Genomic DNA, 19383 nt, shown 5'->3' with positions numbered 1-19383 from the left:
TCACTACCTCAGGAAACCCAGATGGTAACAGTCCTATTTATTTGGGAATGTCTAGCTAAAGGCTCCTGAATAAATGGGGGTGTTACAAAGTGGTATCAGAGCAAAACGATCCTCAGGCCTAACCAATGAATATAATAATAAATTAGGATGTGTCTAATAAAATGAACCCGGGAAGAAACTGATAGGAGCCCACTTAAGGCTTGGGATGAGTTAGGGGGCCCCTCACACCAATTTTCTGGCCCTTCCAGTTTCGAACCGGATTCCTTGAGAGATGTTACAGTGTGGGGAAATTAAAATGAACGTTGTTATTTTGTCTTAGGAGTTTTTGGTTACCTTGGTTGACTATTGGTTTTGTTGATGATGGCGGTTACGGGAACATAACCTTGCTTTTAAGGTGATAGAATGTGATATGATTTTAAGCGTTGTTTTAAGGATCTTGATATGAGGAAGTATGTGGGCATGCATGTGGAAGGAGTGAATAAGGTTAAGTATGTGAAATATTAATTATTGTGTGGAATTGTGAAGAATGTGATTTTGGTTGATTTTACAAGATTTTTACCCTTGATTGTTTTGGCTGCCATTTAATGCATGATTAAAATTTTTATACGAGATTTTTATGTGTGATAGCCTTACGAATTAAGTTTCATATGTGATGTAAACCCGGGTACCAAATCGGTGTGAATGTTAGACACAAAAAGGCCTGATTTGGTAAAGTATTGTGAGTGATATTTTTGGTGTTTTATGAGTTTAAATTGCAGCGGAAAATGTAAAGTAAAATGGATATGGATTAGCTAAGAAACCTCGCAAGATAACTCAACTAAAACTGAAATCTCCAACCAAGACCACACAGGAACAAGGAGGGAAACAAAGGATATTTCAACCAAGAACACACAGTAAACAAGGTTGAAATATGGCGCCGACCTCGCAAGGAAGACAAGAACACTCGCAAGCATTCAAAGTTTGAGAGAAAATCTCTACACTTGGGTTTATATTTCTGAAAATTGGATGATTACAAATGTGGAGGCTTGGTCCTTATATAGTAAAAGATGTGCTTGGGCTCCAAGGCAACATTAAATGCTAGGGGCAATTTCCTAAGCATGCTTGGGCTCTAAGGCATTATTTAAGACTATGTAGAAAAAATATGCTAGATTTTTGAAAAAACTAGGTGAGGAAAACTAGGTGAGGAAGACTAAAATCATCCTCTAACTTGGGCGGCACTCTCCTTGGGCGGCACTCCTTGGACGGCACTTCTCGGATCAGCTAGAGCTCGATGTCCAACTTATCATTGTGACATAACTCGCATTTCTTTTAGCGCCAAAATAAGGACTCGGATCAGCGTTAAGTAAGAGTGCGCTAGAGCTCGATATTGCTCCCGCATCATTCTCTCCTTCTTCAAAAGAATTTGTCCTCAAATTTTCATCATCCAAGTATGGAGATAAATCACCAATATTGAAAGTAGCACTTACACCACCATATTAATCAGGGAGTTCAATTTTGTAAGCACTTTCACCGTAGCGTTCAAGCACTCGAAATGGACCATCGGCCCTTGGCATTAACTTGTTCTTTCGTTTAGAGGGAAACCTCTCCTTGCGAAGATGTAACCAAACAAGATCTCCCACCTTGAATGTAATTTGTTTACGATGCTTATTATCTTTCTCCTTGTATCTTGCATTAGCCTTCTCAATTTGAGCTTTGATTTGCTCACAAGTACGCAAGAATGCAGCTTGTCTTTCCTTAGCTTCAAAACTTACCGTCTCCTTCTTTGGAATAGGAATAAGATCAATAGGGAGATAAGGATTTATCCCATAAAAGATCTCGAATGGTGCACGGCCAGTAGTCATAGACGGTGTACGATTATAGGCAAACTCAGCATGTGCCAACTTCACATCCCAATCCTTTGTGCTCTTACTCACTAAACCTCGTAACAAACTTCCAAGAGTTCGATTTGTCACCTCCGTTTGACCATCGGTTTGGGGATGGTGGAAGTACTAAATAATGACTTAGTACCAACCAAACGCCACAACGTCTTCCAAAAGTAGCTTAAAAACTTAGTGTCTCGATCGAAAACAATAGTTTTAGGAATGCCATGTAGACGAACAACTTCCTTGTAATACAACTCAAAGAACCTTAGAAGCATCATCGGTTTTGTGACATGGTATGAAATGAGCCATTTTTGAGAATCGATCAACCACCACCATGATTGAATCTTTACCTCTTTGAGTTCGCGGCAACCCAACAATAAAATCCATGCTTACCTCGTTCCATGGTTGTGTAGGGACGGGTAAGGGAGTGTAAAGCCCTTTAGTGAATGAACTTTTCGATATTTGGCATGTAGCACACCTTGCTATCACATCTTGCACATCCTTGAGCATCTTAGGCCAATAGAAGTGCTCTCCAAGGATATCATAAGTCTTATTGACGCCAAAGTGTCCAGCCAACGCTCCTCCATGCGCTTCTCTAACCAATAGCTCTCGAATTGAGCTCTTAGGAATACAAAGCTTGTTTCCTTTGAACAAATATCCTTCTTGCACCGAGAACAAATTAGTAGGACTAATAAGTTCATTTGAAAAATCAGGATCATCTTTGTATAATTCTTTCAATTGCTCAAATCCAAGTAACCTCGCATCAAGTGCAACAAGCAAACAATGCCTCCTTGAAAGCGCATCTGCCACAACATTAGAGTTTCCCATTTTATACTTTGAAGAAAAGGTAAAGGATTGTAGGAACTCTACCCATCTGGCATGTCTTGCATTCAACTTTTTTTGCCCATGAATGTGCTTTAGAGCCTCGTGATCGAATGCGAGAACAAATGGTTTTGGCGAAGATAATGAGCCCAATGATCCAGTGCTCGCACAATCGCGTAGAACTCTTTGTCATAGGTGGAATACTTCAGCCTTGCTCCACCCAATTTCTCACTAAAGAATGCAATAGGCCATTTCTCTTGGATTAGAACAGCTCCAACTCCAACTCCGCTAGCGTCGCATTCAACTTCGAACAATTTGTCAAAGTTGGGCAAAGCTAGAATAGGTGCTGAACACAACTTATCTTTGATCTCATCAAATGCCTTTTGTGCACTTGGATTCCACACAAACTCTCCTTTCTTTGTTAGCTCTGTGATAGGTGCAACAATAGAGCTAAAATTCTAAATGAACCTTCGATAAAATGAAGACAATCCATGAAAACTTCTAACTTCAGTAGTTGTTTTAGGAATAGGCCACGATTGGATTGCTTCCACCTTTGAAGGATCAACGCTCACCCCTTCTTCTCCAACGATGTAACCAAGAAAGGTCACACTAGGCACCATGAACATGCATTTCTCGAGCTTTCCATAAAGTTTCTGTTCTCTTAACTTCTCAAATACCTTTCTCAAATGTTCCAGGTGTTGCTCCTTATTTTTGCTGTAAATAAGAATGTCATCAAGATAAACGACAACAAACTTATTAAGAAATGGCCTTAGGACCTCATTCATCAGCCGCATAAAAGAACTAGGAGCATTGCATAACCCAAATGGCATAACAAGCCACTCATACAACCCTTGCTTTGTTTTGAAGGCTGTTTTCCATTCGTCACCTTCTCGAATCCTCATTTGATGATAACCACTTCGAAGATCAATTTTCGAGAACACACGAGCTCCATTCAACTCATCAAGCATATCATCTAGCCTCGGCATAGGAAAGCGATACTTGATTGTAATATTGTTCACTGCTCGGCTATCAATACACATACGCCATGTCCCATCCTTCTTGGGTACCAAAAGAGCAGGTACGGCACAAGGACTAAGACTCTCTTGCACATAGCCTCGATCAATCAACTCTTGCACTTGTCTTTGCAACTCTTTAGCCTCTTCTGGATTGCATCGATAGGCTGGTTTGTTTGGAAGTGTAGCTCCTGGAATAAGATCAATTTGGTGCTCTATGCCACGCTTAGGAGGTAATCCAAGTGGCAACTCTTCCGGGAACACATCACCAAACTCATTCAACAACATTTGGACAGTCTCGTCATGAACTCCAATTCCTTCTTCCACATCTCGAACCATAAGAACATAAGCTTGTTCCCCTTGTTCTAATGCTTCAACAAATTCTTTAGCATTCATAAACAAATTCTCATTTTTCTTCTTTACTTTGTTAGGTGACAAGGGTTTCAAGTGGAATCTGTTTTTACCCTTACTAACAATGTAAATGTTATCCCTTCCTTGATGAACAACTTCTCTATCAAACTGCCATGGTCGTCCCAATAGAATATGACACGCACTCATGGGTAACACGTCACACCATACTTCATCTTCATAGGGACCCATAACAAATGAAAGCAAAGCTTGTTTCTTGACTTTAATCCCACTGTTTTCATTCAACCAATGCAGCATATATGGTTTATGGTGATTACGAGTCTCAAGCTTAAAGGAATCCACCAATTCAGTAGCAACCGCATTTGTGCAAGACCCACTATCAATAATCAAATTGCAAGTCTTACCATGCACTTTACAACGAGCATGGAAAATCTGCTCACGTTGCTCCTTTTCAATCGGTGTGGATTGAATATGCAAGTTTCTCACCACAAACATCTCCTTATAAGTGTCATATGATGATTCGACAATATGAGTGTGAACCTCATCATGTTCTTCATCTTCATCGTTCTGGACAGAATTGACCTCCGTCTCATTTGTCACCACGAAACATGGGGTAATCTCACCTAACTCTTGAAGAGTAAGCGCTCTCTTTTGGGGACATTCGTTAGCGATGTGTCCATAACCTTGGCACTTAAAGCATCTCCTAGCACCCATATTTTTAAAATCAGTAGCAACTCCTTTGCCCTTGTCTTTGGGTTCTTCCTTTTTGGCTTCCTTACTAGACGATGATGTAGCGCTTGACTTATAAAAAGGATTAACGCCCTTAGAACCATCACGAGCAACCAAGGGTTTCTTTCCTTTGTCCTGCTTTTCAAACTTAAGAGCAAGCTTACACACATTATTAAAATCAAGGAAATTCTGAACTTCAACTCGTTGGGCCAATGAAGGACTCAAACCCTTAATGAATCGAGCAATTTGCATCTCCTCCCGTTCCTCAAGGTCACACACCATAATTAGTCTTTCAAACTCCTTAATGTAATCGGTCACACTTAAATTACCTTGAGAAAGAGATGTAAGCATCAAGTACTGCTCTTGTTCATAGTCTCTTAGCATGAAGCGTTTTTTCAAGTGCTTTTTCAACTTATTCCAAGTCTCAATCTTACTCTTTCTTTCACGCCTTCTTTGTTTCTTAAGGTTCTCATACCACAAGGATGCATACTTGGTCATTTTCAAGGTAGCAACCTTGAATTGCTTGTGTTCATCATAGCCTTTATATTCAAAGACTCTCTCCGCTTGTCTCACCCAATCTAGGAATTTTTCAGCATCAAGTTCCCCTTCAAACTCCGGGATATCAAGTTTTAATCCACGATCATCATCATTATTCCTCCTTGGTTCAGGAATGGAATGATGGCTCTCATCGGAATCTGAACTTTCAATGTGCCTCCTCCCCTTCTTTCTAAGAGTATGATTACAAATCTGATCAATCTTGTAATTCATTTGTGCCATTCGTTTTGTTAAGTCATCCATACGTTCCTCCCATGGTTCTTGATATGAACCATCATGAGACATCTTTTTTTTTTCTCACGGGTGAACAGTACCAGACGTGAACAGTAAGTTTTTTTTTTTTTTTCACGGGTGAACAGTACCAGACGTGAACAATAAGATTTTTTTTTTTTTTTACACTAGCAATGGATCGTCTTGTTTATGGAAAATCAAGAGGCGAAGCTCTGATAACCAATTTGATGTAAAACCGGGTACCAAATCGGTGTGAATGTTAGACACAAAAAGGCCTGATTTGGTAAAGTATTGTGAGTGATATTTTTGGTGTTTTATGAGTTTAAATTGCAGCGGAAAATGTAAAGTAAAATGGATATGGATTAGCTAAGAAACCTCGCAAGATAACTCAACTAAAACTGAAATCTCCAACAAAGACCACACAGGAACAAGGAGGGAAACAAAGGATATTTCAACCAAGAACACACAGTAAACAAGGTTGAAATATGGCGCCGACCTCGCAAGGAAGACAAGAACACTCGCAAGCATTCAAAGTTTGAGAGAAAATCTCTACACTTGGGTTTATATTTCTGAAAATTGGATGATTACAAATGTGGAGGCTTGGTCCTTATATAGTAAAAGATGTGCTTGGGCTCCAAGGCAACATTAAATGCTAGGGGCAATTTCCTAAGCATGCTTGGGCTCCAAGGCATTATTTAAGACTATGTAGAAAAAATATGCTAGATTTTTGAAAAAACTAGGTGAGGAAAACTAGGTGAGGAAGACTAAAATCATCCTCTAACTTGGGCGGCACTCTCCTTGGGCGGCACTCCTTGGACGGCACTTCTCGGATCAGCTAGAGCTCGATGTCCAACTTATCATTGTGACATAACTCGCATTTCTTTTAGCGCCAAAATAAGGACTCGGATCAGCGTTAAGTAAGAGTGCGCTAGAGCTCGATATTGCTCCCGCATCAATATGTCACTGGTCTTGCGTTCAAATAACATACGATTTAGGAGAAATAAATATTTTAGTGGACAGTGGTCAGAATATTCTTGTACAGTGATGTTTTTGCGCCATGTTTTTGTAAAATTTGCCATCTAAAAACTACTTGTCGATTTAGTGATTTTTACAAGTTGACCTAAGATTCTGATAAGTTGCTGTGAAATTTCTGTTTTGACCAAATAAATTGTAAAATGCATTATAAATTGACCTTATGAGTTTTTTACTTGATTCTTTTTCTCATGGTTTACCAACACTCTTTATTTTCTAAAAAGTATAAGTTCTCAAGAAGTGATTACATTATTATTTATCCATGATTTTTGGAAGTTGTAACATGATTTCCTTATCCTTGAAAATGTAAGTTCTGCTAAAATTTTTAAAGAATTGTTTCTTATCTCTCACCTTGATATTTTGATGTTGTAAATTTGGTGAAATAGAATAATATGTCTAGTGATATGCGGAATGTGTTATCCTAAGCCTATATATATAATTACATTAATTACATCCATGCTAAGTTAGATGTCATTAATAAGAGATAATTGTGCAAGTAATAAATCTAAAAATTTATGCGTATATTTTGTTATAGATCATTAATTACCCTGGAAATGTATTCGCCAGTAGTTAAGTTTAAATAAAGATTGGATTAAATATACTATACAATGTGGTTTTGCTATTTAAAATTAATTATGCCATCAATCGATGTTCTGCTGAGAATAATTGTCATCTTCTGTAACAATGTGTATTATATGTTCTGGTGATAAATGGTCTAATTAATTCCGTTGGTTATTATCACGAACTTCGAGGACGAAGTTTATTTTTAGGAGGAAGGAATGTAATACTACGAATGTTTTAAGTTATTGTTGTGATAACTTGTGATAAGATTGGTATAGTTGATAATTGTAAATGGATGATTGTGTTTTCATAAGTTGGATGATGCTTAGTTGTGTAGATGCTTATAGATGTTATTGTAGTAGTTATGGGCGAACTTCAGGATGAAGTTCATTTTAAGGGGGGAGACTGTAATACTCCGTATTTTGATAATAATTTATGAAAGTAATTTATGTAATTTAATTAAAGACATTTCTAATAGTAATTATAATAAGACATTAATTAAATAATAAATTAAGTATCCAAGTCGAGAATTGGGTTTAGCTAATATAATATGGGCCGTGTGTTATTGTTTATTGGACCGAAACTTATTAAGTTGGTATGACTATAATCGGGATTTGTATCGGGAATTAATATGGGAATAATAATATATAAAGGTAATTATAAATATAAATAATAATAATAAGTTATGACAATAATAAATTAGTAAGTATTATATGAGGAAATCCTAGTTACGATAAGATTAATAATAATAATAATATAATTTATTATGGTAATTCCTATAATAATTGTAAAAAGGTAATTATAATAAGTTTCCTAATTGACCTCACATACTCTTTAATCTTACCCTATAAATACCATAATAAATCTGAACATAATTCATAAAAGAAGAAGGAAGAGATCTAAAAGAAAGAAGAGAAGAATTAAGGAAGAGAAAAGCAAAGGAATTAATTTTATTATCACCTCAAGATAATTCTTTACGACCGTCTTATGTATATACTTTGAGATATTATAACTTGTTATCTAGACAACCGTAGATCAGACCGTAAGTACCGTTGTGACCGTGGATGGCCAAGGATCACCGTTGACCTTATTTGACCACCGTTGACTGACGGGAGATGGCGGTTTCAGGCGGGTTTTCGAGGGTGGTTGAAGAGGGAATGCAATATGTGGTTATACGGATTTTGACCCACTTTGCGTGACCTATCTGACCTAGGGTTGTGGGTGGTGGTTTCTGGGAGTTAGTCAGTCCTAATGGTGATGGTAGGGTGGCGTGTGGTGGTCAAAGGTGGCGACTTTCACCGCTTTTAATTGTTTACGCTAAAACAGGGTAAAGACTGCTTCCGTTGTTGCTGCCGGTGTTGGCTTGTTGATGGGGTGTTTTTGATGGGTCAAGAGAAGGAGGGACCACCCTTGGAACCGCCGTTGGTAAGTGGTGATGACGGTGGTGGCCAAAGGTGGTCTGGTGTCGGGTAGATATGGTGTCTGGTTTTCGATATGGGTCATGTTTGTGGTGGGTTGCTAGGGCGTGAGTTTGTGGTTGCTAGAGGCGGTTGTAGAGAGTGTTTGAGGCATGGTTGGGTGGCTAGCAGGGGAGGCATCTGGTGTTTAATGGTGGCAGACCCGGTGGTGGTCGGGTTTGGGTTTTGTGGGTTGTTTGTTTGGTGTTCTCACGGGTGGTATTAGATGGGGTGTTATTGTGGTGGTTACACTCGTCTTAAGACGAGTTTTACAGGTGGCTTGGCAGGTTTTTAGGCTGACCGATTGTGGTGGTGTGGGCTAGGTAGTGACGGTGTCTCGGTGGGTTGCTTGGTTGGTGGTTGGTGTGTCGTTTGGGCTTAGTGTACACGGGTTGTGGGGATGCGTTGTTTACATGATTGGCGTGGGTATATTATGGAGTTTGTCATGGCACGTGAAATTCTAAACATTATTTTAATGGTTGTTTGTTGATGATTATTAGACGGTTTGACCACGGACCCAGTTGGTTTGATTTGAGTCGAGTTTATACTTATTATTAAGTTACATAATAATATAATTAATATAACTAGATTTATAATTAGTTTGATTTATTTATAATAAGTGAATCGAGTAATTAGTAATTAAATTATAAATATTATTATTAGGTGACGGATTTGTTAAGGAGCATTGCTTATTGGATTCGCTTTGCTAATTACTAGGATTTTCTTTGCATTAATTGGAATCGCTTATATATCAGGTAGGGATAAATCCTACTCAACTTTTACTCGATAATGTGTGTTGGATGATTTATTTTAAAGTGAATTGATCATATGAGAATTGTGTTGGCTGATATCATTGAAATTGTTGGAAGGGAGAAGTTATATTGTATATGTTGGTTGGATTGGTTATGATGGAGTTACTGTTATTGCATTGGTTATTCAGTTTAATACTGGCAGACATCCCTTCGTGGTGATGTAGATTAAATTATTAAGGTTATATTGGCATACGTCATGGTAAGAGCCTTCGGGTGACGTATTTCAGATTTATTCTGGCGGACGATTTTAAATCGTGATTACTCGAGGCAGGCCCCAGATTGGTCTGCAGGCCATCTGGTGGATATTACTCAGCTATATGTTGAGGCAGACATTACCTTTTGGTAATGTAGTGTGTGTTTACTCACCTTCGGGTTAAGGCTGCCACGGCCAGGGATTGGCGGGATGATTAGTGTGCTAAGTAAAAGAAAGGAGCACGTTGTTAGGGGGTTGTGCAATGAAAAAGGAAATTAGATTTTTTATCGTATGTTTTTGTTAATAGTATTTATTCCTACTCAACCTCGCGGTTGACTGTGTATTCGTGAACACCTACGGTGAACCGTTTTACGGGGAGCTAATTTGACAGGTACTAAATATTAGCTGACTTGGGAGCATTGGGATGAGAGCTTGACTTGGACCATAGTTGAAGTCTAGATCACATAGAATAATTATATCACTTTATTTATTTCCGCTGTGAGTTGTAATTATTTTATGTTAAGTTTTAGTTGGTTAAGTTGTAATAAACATGTATTGATTAAAGTTTTAATTTAAAGTACTTTGGTATTGTTGTACTTTGTTATTCACTACCTCGGGAAACCGAGATGGTAACGGTCCTATTTATTTGGGAATGTCTAGTTAAAGGCTCCTGAATAAATGGGGGTGTTACATATTATTAAAACATTTATAGCTCCCACATAAATAAGGAGTTGTGCAGAAGCTACAAACTGTGAATTGGCGAGAATATAAAATAAAGATATACAAACAAGAACCAACCCCAAGGCAGAAAAAATTGTATTGTTAAATAATACTACTCCTAGACCCCCTAATATAAGACCTGTTCCCAGAAAGACTAAAAGAAAATCATGTATTGGTCCAGGTAAATCCATTAAATAAAAAATAACAGATAAAAAATTAGAATGTTTCATGATCTTATTTAATTAAACAGGAATAAAGATTAGTGCCTTTACTAATTGTTAAATCCTAATGTGTACGACTTTTTATGAGTAAAATTTTTGGACCCATTGCATTTTTTCGGTTTCTTTTTATAACTAATTAAAGTAGTTCAAAATAACAACTATTTAAAACTATTACAGTAACCATATTTTTAATACCAACTTTTATTTTCACCAATCAATAGAATAGCGGCTCATTAGATTTTCTAATTATTGGCCAAGAAAAAAAGCTTTTTCAATTTAAATTCACTATTTTTATTTAATTTAGTATTTAAAAAATAAAATAAAGTAGTGTTAAAAATTGAGTTTTTTAATAATTAGGAAGTTTTTTATAATCCCTAGATTTTTAATTTGTTTGAGGTGAATTCAAAAATGTTCGAATTGTGTAATCATCAGTTATTGGTATTAGTAAACGACCCAGACAAAAAAATCGATTATAATTTAATTCATGACGATCATAAATAGAAAGCCCGTATTCTTCAGTCATTGATAAACAATTTGTTGGACAATACTCAACACAATTACCACAAAATATACAGATTCCGAAATAAATGTTGTAATTAAGCAATCGTTTTTTTCGAATATCTTTTTCTAATTTTTAATCAACAACAGGTAAATCTATCGGACATACACGAACACATACTTCACAAGCAATACATTTATCAAACTCAAAGTGTATTCGACCACGAAACCGCTATGAGGTTATCAATTTTTCATAAGGATGTTGAATAGTTACAAGTAAACGATTGGCATGAGATAAGGTAATCATAAAACCTTGACCTATATACCTTGCTGCTCGTACTATTTGTTGACCATAATTGATGAACCCGGTAACCATAGGGAACATATAGTAAATATAAAAAAAAAATATAAGATTTTGTTTCTTTCTCTTTTTTTAGACAAATAATAATTCTAGTGAGTATCAAATATTATTGTTTTTTAATAATGAAAGAAGTTGGGAAGAATTTGTTAATAATAGATTACCAAAAGAAATAGGTAAAAGAATTTTCAATCCAATATTTAATAATTGGTCCATTCTCAGTCTAGGTAAAGTCCATCTTGTTGCGATAGGAATGAACAAGAACAAAAACGTTTTCATTTATGTAATAAAAATACTAAATGTCATTCCAAAGACTTCTTCCGTTTTATGTATTTCAAAAAAACTCAAGAATGAATATATTTGGAATAGAAAAATCCCAACCACCCAGTAAAAAACTGTTACAAATAATGAGGAGATTAGCAGATTTAGATAGGAAGCAACATAAAATAAAACAAATTTAATACCTGAATATTCGGTTTGATAACCTGCTACTAATTCTTCTTCGGCTTCTGGTAAATCAAAAGGTAATCTCTTGCATTATGCTAGAGAAAAAATTATATAAAAAAAATAAATCTTATAGGTTGCCGCCACAAATTCCATGCTAAAATACCATATTTTGACTGCGCCTCAACTATGTCAACTGTACTTGAACTGTTAGATAATCATAGTCGATGATAAGATCACTCTTATCATCGCTATTACAGAACCGTACATGAGATTTTCACCTCATACGGCTCCTCGAGAGCGATAAATAAATCTAAGGATTGATTCGATATTCTTTACGGATATCGTTGTAGGATAGAAAAAGTAAAAATAAACCGAAAGCTCTGGAATTAAACCAATGGAATTCTGTCTACGATAATAGAAAAGTGCTTCAGAATAGATCTCATCATTTTACTGACGAAATACTTTTTGAGTAATAACTTAATTCTTGAATAAGATACTCTTTTAATATGAATAAAAATAAAAATTTAACCTTATTTTTTAAAAATATTTAAGCATTCATTCATGATTTATGCCATAATAAAAATGACATTTCCATGAATATGGAATGTATTATCTAAAAAAATAGTTTGTTTGTTAAAAATTTCTCGTCTATTTTTTATTTCTTTTATTCTTTTTTTTTTTCTTTTTTTTAGGCTTAAAAAAGTTAAAGGATTACTTCGTTCCTCATAGTTATTTACTTAATGGGTGGATAGGAGCATACTCTGGATCAGAATTTTTGGGAGTACTGCTTCATAATTTCTACCAATTTAAAGCCTCAATTCGTATTTCGTTTATGTAAACTTAGAATAATTTAGATAATCTCTATTACGAATCCTTTGTATACTTTGGTGTTCCTAATCATCCACTTCTTTTTACTCAATCTATATCATAATATGGTTGTTTTTATTGAGAGTAAAAACTCCATAAAAAACTTTTTAACCCGCTTCAAGTTATAATTTTTAATTAATCTTGGGGATAAACAGTCTTGTCTGCTTATGTTTATTTTCGCTTCGCCCCTGTACATAGGAAATGAGATTTTTTTTTACGGCAAATTTATTAGCTGTTTTTTTTTTGTTTTTTTTTGCACTCATCTAACTATCTGGTTTAATTTATCACCCCTTGATGTGAAAAAAATAAGTGAATAAAACATTAGGAGATCCATTTAATACGTTGCGTAGAAATTCAACGTTTTTTCTTAGAAGTCGAAAAAGACGTAAGTCTTAACGAATCACACGTAGAGATATTGATAACACACATAGAGTTAATGGTATTTCATAACTAATTGATTGAGCAGCAGCCCGTAGACCGCCTAAAAAGGCATATTTATTATTTGATCCATATCCTGACATAAGAAGTTCAATCGGAGCAATACTTGAAATAGCGATCCATAAAAAAACACCAATACCGAGATCCGCTAGAACAAGATGATACCCAAAAGGAATAACTGAATAACTTAGTAGAATTAATATGACAGCTATAGAGGGTCCGATACTAAATAAACGTGTATCCCCTTTAGATGGAAGAAGGTTTTCTTTAAAAATATGTTTTGTTTCGTCTGCTAAAGCTTGAAGAATTCCCAAAAGACCCACATATTCAGGTCCAATACGTTGTTGGATACCCGCGGATATTTCTCTTTCTAACCATACAGTTACTAGTACGCCTATTGTGATTCCCAATACAAGAATCAAAATCGGGAAAAGTATTCATACAGTCCCATAAATCCATTTTAAGGATTCCAGTCTGTAAAAAGAGTTGATATTTTGTATTTTTGTTGTATCAATTATCATTTCAACGATCAAATTCTCCCATAATGATAACTATGCTACCTAATATTGTCATAATATCAGCCAATTTCATTTTTTTAGCTAAGTGAGGAAGAATTTACAAGTTGAAAAAACCGGGTGGGTGAATTTTCTATCTCCAAGGAAAAACAATCTGATCCCCTATAAAAAAAATCCCCAACTCCCCCTTTGGGGCTTCGGCTTTTACATAAAGTTCTTGTTTCGACAATTCAGAAGTAGGAGACGGTATTTTACTAATGAATTGATAGTCAAAATCATTCCATTCAAGATATTTTATCCTATCAAAGCGTCAAATTTCCAAATTCTCATAGGGACCCCCCGGAATTCTTTCTAGAGCTTGTTGAATAATTTTTATGGATTCTGCCATTTCACCTATTCGTACTAAATACCGAGCTAATGAATCCTCTTCTTTTTGCCATTGGACGTCCCAATCAAATTCATCATAACACTCATAATGATCAACTTTACGAAGATCCCATTGTATTATGGAAGATTGTAGCATTGGTCCTGATAAGCCCCAGTTTATTGCCTCTTCTTCGGAAATAAAGCCAAATCCTTCAACTCGTTCTAAAAAAGTAGGATTTCGCGTAATCAGTTGCTGGTACTCGGCAAGTCCTGTTAAAAAATAATGACAAAAGTCTAAACATTTATCTATCCACCCATAAGGTAGATCGGCAGCTATTCCGCCAATATGAAAAAAATTATGCATCATTCTCATAGCGGTGGCAGCTTCAAATAAATCATATACTAATTCTCTTTCTCTGAAAATATAGAAAAAGGGGGTTTACGCCCCAATATCTGCCATAAAAGGGCCGAGCCATAACAAATGAGAAGCTATACGACTTAACTCCAACATAATAACTCTGATATAGCTAGCTCTTTTAGGTAGTTGAATATTGCCCAATTGCTCGGGTCCATTTACCGTTATTGCTTCTGTGAACATAATAGCTAAATAATCGCAACGTGTTACAATAAGGAAGATATTGTATAATTGTTCGGTTTTCAGCAATTTTCTCCATCCCTTTGTGTAAATAACCCAATATAGATTCACAGTCAATAGCATCTTCGCCGGCTAAAGTAACAGTATGTCGTAGAACGCCATGAATGGATGGGTGGTGAGGGCCCATTAACTATCATGAGGTCTTTTCTTGTAGTTGGTACAGTCATAGGTTTTGTCCCAATTATTCTTTCTGGAATTTATTTTGACATGGATTGAAAAAAGTTCATCAAAATTCAAAATATAATAAATCAAATAATTAAAAACAACTCTTAAAATTAACACGGGTGTTTAGCTCTCTAATGTTCAATTCACTTATTAATTCTTTATAACGTACTATATTTTTCTTTGATAAATAAACTAGTAGGCATTGACGTTTTCCTAGAATTTTTCGTAGACCTCTATGAGATGAATAATCTTCTTTATCTAATTCCAAATGTAAAGTAACTCTTCGTATCTTAGTGGTAAAACAGAAAACTTAAAATTCAACAGATCCCCTATTTTCCTCCTTTTTTTTCCATGTGAAATCAAGGATATAAATGCATTTTTATTCATAAATTCTTAACCTTCCTTATAACTAAATATGAAATTTTATCAAACAGTAATAATAATGCATGCTTTTTAAACTAGTATACACATTTTCTTATTTTTTATTAAAAACAATTATGGTGATTCCTTTATAAATCTAATTGAATTGATACATCATCAAATTATTATCGTATATCAGAATTGAAGCCAAGACGTGTAGGCATCTATTTATCTAGTAGATAATAGTGATTACATAAAATTTTCATAAATGCATTTTAAATCGTGGATACATATGTATTCTTAATAGACTAAAACGACTGCCGTTATTAGTATCAAATCAATAACGATTCATACAGGCTAAATATTCTAGTCGATAATTAGGCCAAAGGAAGACTTTATACTTTATAACTATAACTGTATTGTTTTCGTGCCTAAGATTTTTGTTTTCATCAAAAAATTTACTACAGTTTTGTATATGATTCCTGTTATAAGATACTACATTCCTATACATACCATTATTATTACTTGAATTCAAACACATTAGAATTATCCATTTTCTACGACGAATAGGTGATAAAATAGTTTCAGGAATAAGTAAATCAAATTTATACCTTGGAATCCATTCATCTAGATTTTTTTTATCAATACTGTCGATGTTTATTTTTTTATTTTTTTGGTGTTTACTTTTATGAATCAATGAAATACCTATGGTTTGGTACAAAATAAATTGTTCGTTCCCCTTTACAGACAGACGAATGGGTTCAATACTAAATATCCCCCCTTTTTATCAATTGTGGAAGAGTTAAATCTTGCTGAATCAGCATTATATTCAGATTCATTTCTCTTCTTTCAATCTAGGATATTGTAATTTCTATGGGATTTGTCAATTTAAGTAGAAGACATTAGATTTTGATATTATTGAGCAATTTTTGATTCAAAGAACCCTCCCATCTCAATTGAAAAAGCAAATATCTTTTAAGGAAGAAATCGAGTTCTGCTTCTGTACTACTCTTGTTTTGTTTTTTTCCTACGACCTTTAATATCTTATCCTATATAATTTTCTTGAATATCTTTTTGGTGCTTTGAGATAACAAACTCAAATTTTTTTTGAACATCGGATCCGGAATCTCTTTGACTTATGACTTCTTTTTCGACTTGATTCCTATTCTCTAATTCCATAGATTTTATTTCATTTAATATTCTAGATGTTGTAAAAGGATTTTCTTTTTTCGTTCTATTGATGTTTTTCTTTTTGCTAAAATTATAAATTCCATTAAATTTGGAAAAAATTCAATTTATTGGTATAACCCACAGTTTCATTTTATATTTCATTATAAAGAAATAAAAATTTTGGGTAAAGCAAAAATTCCAGATTCGATATAGGTTGACTTAGTAATTCTTCATTCATTCTCATCCAATCAAAAGGTATATTATTTTATTTTTATTTCTTGATAAATTGTGCCGTAAAAAAGGTCTTTCTTTTCAATTTTATCAACATTTTTATAATTTTTTGTTTCAGTTTTAGTATTTTCAGTACTCCTGCTACTAATATTGATCCAAGCCTCAATCTCCATTTTTTTTTCTAACACAAAAATGTATAATTTTCCAATCAAAATATTTTCTATTTTTATTTTTCTCGATATCCGGAATAATATTTTTTCCTAAATAATTAGTAATAGGGATACTACACCACATATAAATTAATTTGTTTGTAGATATCTAATAATTATAAGTATAAAATAATTCTTGGTTTTTATTTACTTTTAATGGTTCGCCATAACTATATGAATGCTTCTTATCGTCATAAACAATGAAAGTATATGCAAAAATATTATATTTCTCATTTTTTTAGAATTCTGTTTTGGATCGAGCAATAAATAGTTTTCAGAAGTTTTTATATTTTTAGCATTAAGTAACCGGTCTTTTTTATCTGAATTCCTTTTGTTTTTTTTTCTAAATTTTTCTTTTCAACCTCACAATATTCAGTGACTCGATTGCGCCATTTTTATAGTCCTAATTGCGACCATTTTAGTTTAGATAAATCATATTGATAATTCCTTTTTAATTTTAACCAGTTTTTCCATTGAGTCCGTCCATAATTTTGAAGTTTTTTAGGCTTTAACTTAGAAGGAGTTATTACTTGTGTTACAAAAGAATTTTTTATTTCATTTTTTAGAAATAAAAACGTTCCGCGATATTGAAAGATAGACCTTAACTAATATAAGTATAAGTTGATAACTTCGGCTTGTGATAATTTATAAAATACATATGCTTGTGACAAAAAAGCGAAATCCGAAATAATCTTTGAATTCTTATTAATATGACTAACAAAATATAAAAGTGTTTTTATGAATTGAATTGTTTTTTTATTTGTTTTCTCAACTCTTTTTTAAATTTTTTCATTATTGTCAAGGCATCTTTCACTAAAATTCTTTGTTGATTCAAGACAAAATTCTATATTAATTTGGGGAATATTAATAATATATAGAAATAGATCTACGAATAACATTTCCCTAAAAATTTTTTTAAAATAAGTTGATTTACGTATTAATCGAGTATTTTTTTCTTTTTAATATCTGACCGAGATTTTGGGGTGATTCAAAATTTTTAGTACCATAATGTGTTTTGTTAGGCTGACGAATTAAGTTTATTTTTTTCTTTTGAAAATTTTTCTATTTTATTTTTTACTGTCCTTGTTCTATTAGCCAGATTCTTTTTTTTTTGTTCTGATATTGAATCTGAATGATTTGTCTGATTCATGAATCCGTCTTGAATGGATGATTCATGAACTATATTATTATTGATTGCCGAATCTTTTCCTTTTTTTATTTCAATGGATTCGTCTCCGAATCCAAATACTCGAATTGGACTTACCCTTAATTTTTTTTTTTTTTTTGAAAAAGTAGAAGGCTTTTAATAAAAAATTTATTTGAGACAGTTACGAAAAATTATTGTTTTGCTTTGAAAATTTTTAAACCTTGAACCCATTTCTTTGTAAATTTTATAATTTTTTTGTCGAGTTCGGTCAAAATAGGTTGAAAAAAATGGGATCGTTTTCGGGAGGAACCGAAGGAAAGTTCAGTTTTCATTCCCCAAACTGTTAAAAACCAAAACTTATCTTTTTTATTTTGTTTTTTTATTTTATATTGATAAGAAGGTCTTAGCATTTATCTATGCCAAGGTTTTAGGCAAAAAGGAAATAGTATATTTATCTGAGTACCATTGTATAACCAGTTTTTAGGAAATTTTGTTCCTGATAACTGAACACCTTTATAGGTAAATTTAACATGCATTTCTTTCTTCCACTCTTCGAAATCCTCAGACCACTCAGGACGTTGGAGTAAGAATAGACGACCTTTATTTTTTGCTATTATGAGTACAGGTAATCGAATATATTTTCAAAGAATTGATTGGGTTACTAACATCAAACCTCTTATTACTTGAGCAAATGGAATGGTATCCCAGGCTCCAGCTATTTCTATTCGTGTTTTTCTTTGCTTTTTTCTTCATTTTCTCTTTGTTGATCTTCTTCCTTTTTTTTTCTTCGGTATAATAATCAGAAATTTTAAATTCTCTATTTTTTTCTATATAATTTTTTAAAATCCGTTTAATTAATGTTGAAATATTAAAAGAAAATAATGAGAAGTTTTCTATTCTGTCTAAAAAAAGGGGTGAATGTATATTTGCTTGAAATAATTCCCAAATAACTATTTTACGTCTTTCAACCCGCATGGAACCCTTTATTATGTCTCGACAAAAATCAGATTGTTGTGAATAACGTAACAAAGCTACTTCTTCTATTTGATCAGGCGTATTCGGATTGATGTTATCAATATCGATATCGATATTATGCTCGTTAGCATCAAAAATAACGACACGTTTAGCTTTTCTTGAGCGAATTTGATGATCCGTTGGTACGTCGTCCTCATCTTTTTGTTCATCCTGCTCTAAATCATCAATTAATTTGTATGACCAACATGGAACTTGTTTACTAATTTTTTTTATTCCAATGTATTTTAAAAATTGTTCTTGATCTTTTGAACTAATTTGTTCTTCTTCTAGAAGTAAATGAATTCCTTTTCGATTGAATGTTGATTCCCCAGAAAATGGACTCATTAAAGGCATGAAATGCCTAAT

At 33.9% G+C, this 19383-nt stretch overlaps 1 protein-coding gene across 1 annotated transcript; it reads right to left on the bottom strand.

Annotated features, from left to right (window-relative positions):
• Positions 1–2779: 2779 nt before the first annotated feature.
• Positions 2780–5635, bottom strand: LOC141628014 (uncharacterized). Its single transcript, XM_074441207.1, has 2 exons — positions 3184–5635; positions 2780–3111 (listed from the first exon to the last, which is right to left on the bottom strand). Exons 1-2 carry the CDS (start codon positions 5633–5635, stop codon positions 2780–2782), a joined length of 2784 nt encoding a protein of 927 aa, XP_074297308.1.
• Positions 5636–19383: the final 13748 nt, after the last annotated feature.

The sequence above is a fragment of the Silene latifolia genome, chromosome Y (genome assembly GCF_048544455.1).
Source record: "Silene latifolia isolate original U9 population chromosome Y, ASM4854445v1, whole genome shotgun sequence".
Classification (NCBI taxonomy): Eukaryota; Viridiplantae; Streptophyta; class Magnoliopsida; order Caryophyllales; family Caryophyllaceae; genus Silene; species Silene latifolia.
This window is presented reverse-complemented; position numbering and strand designations above follow the sequence as displayed.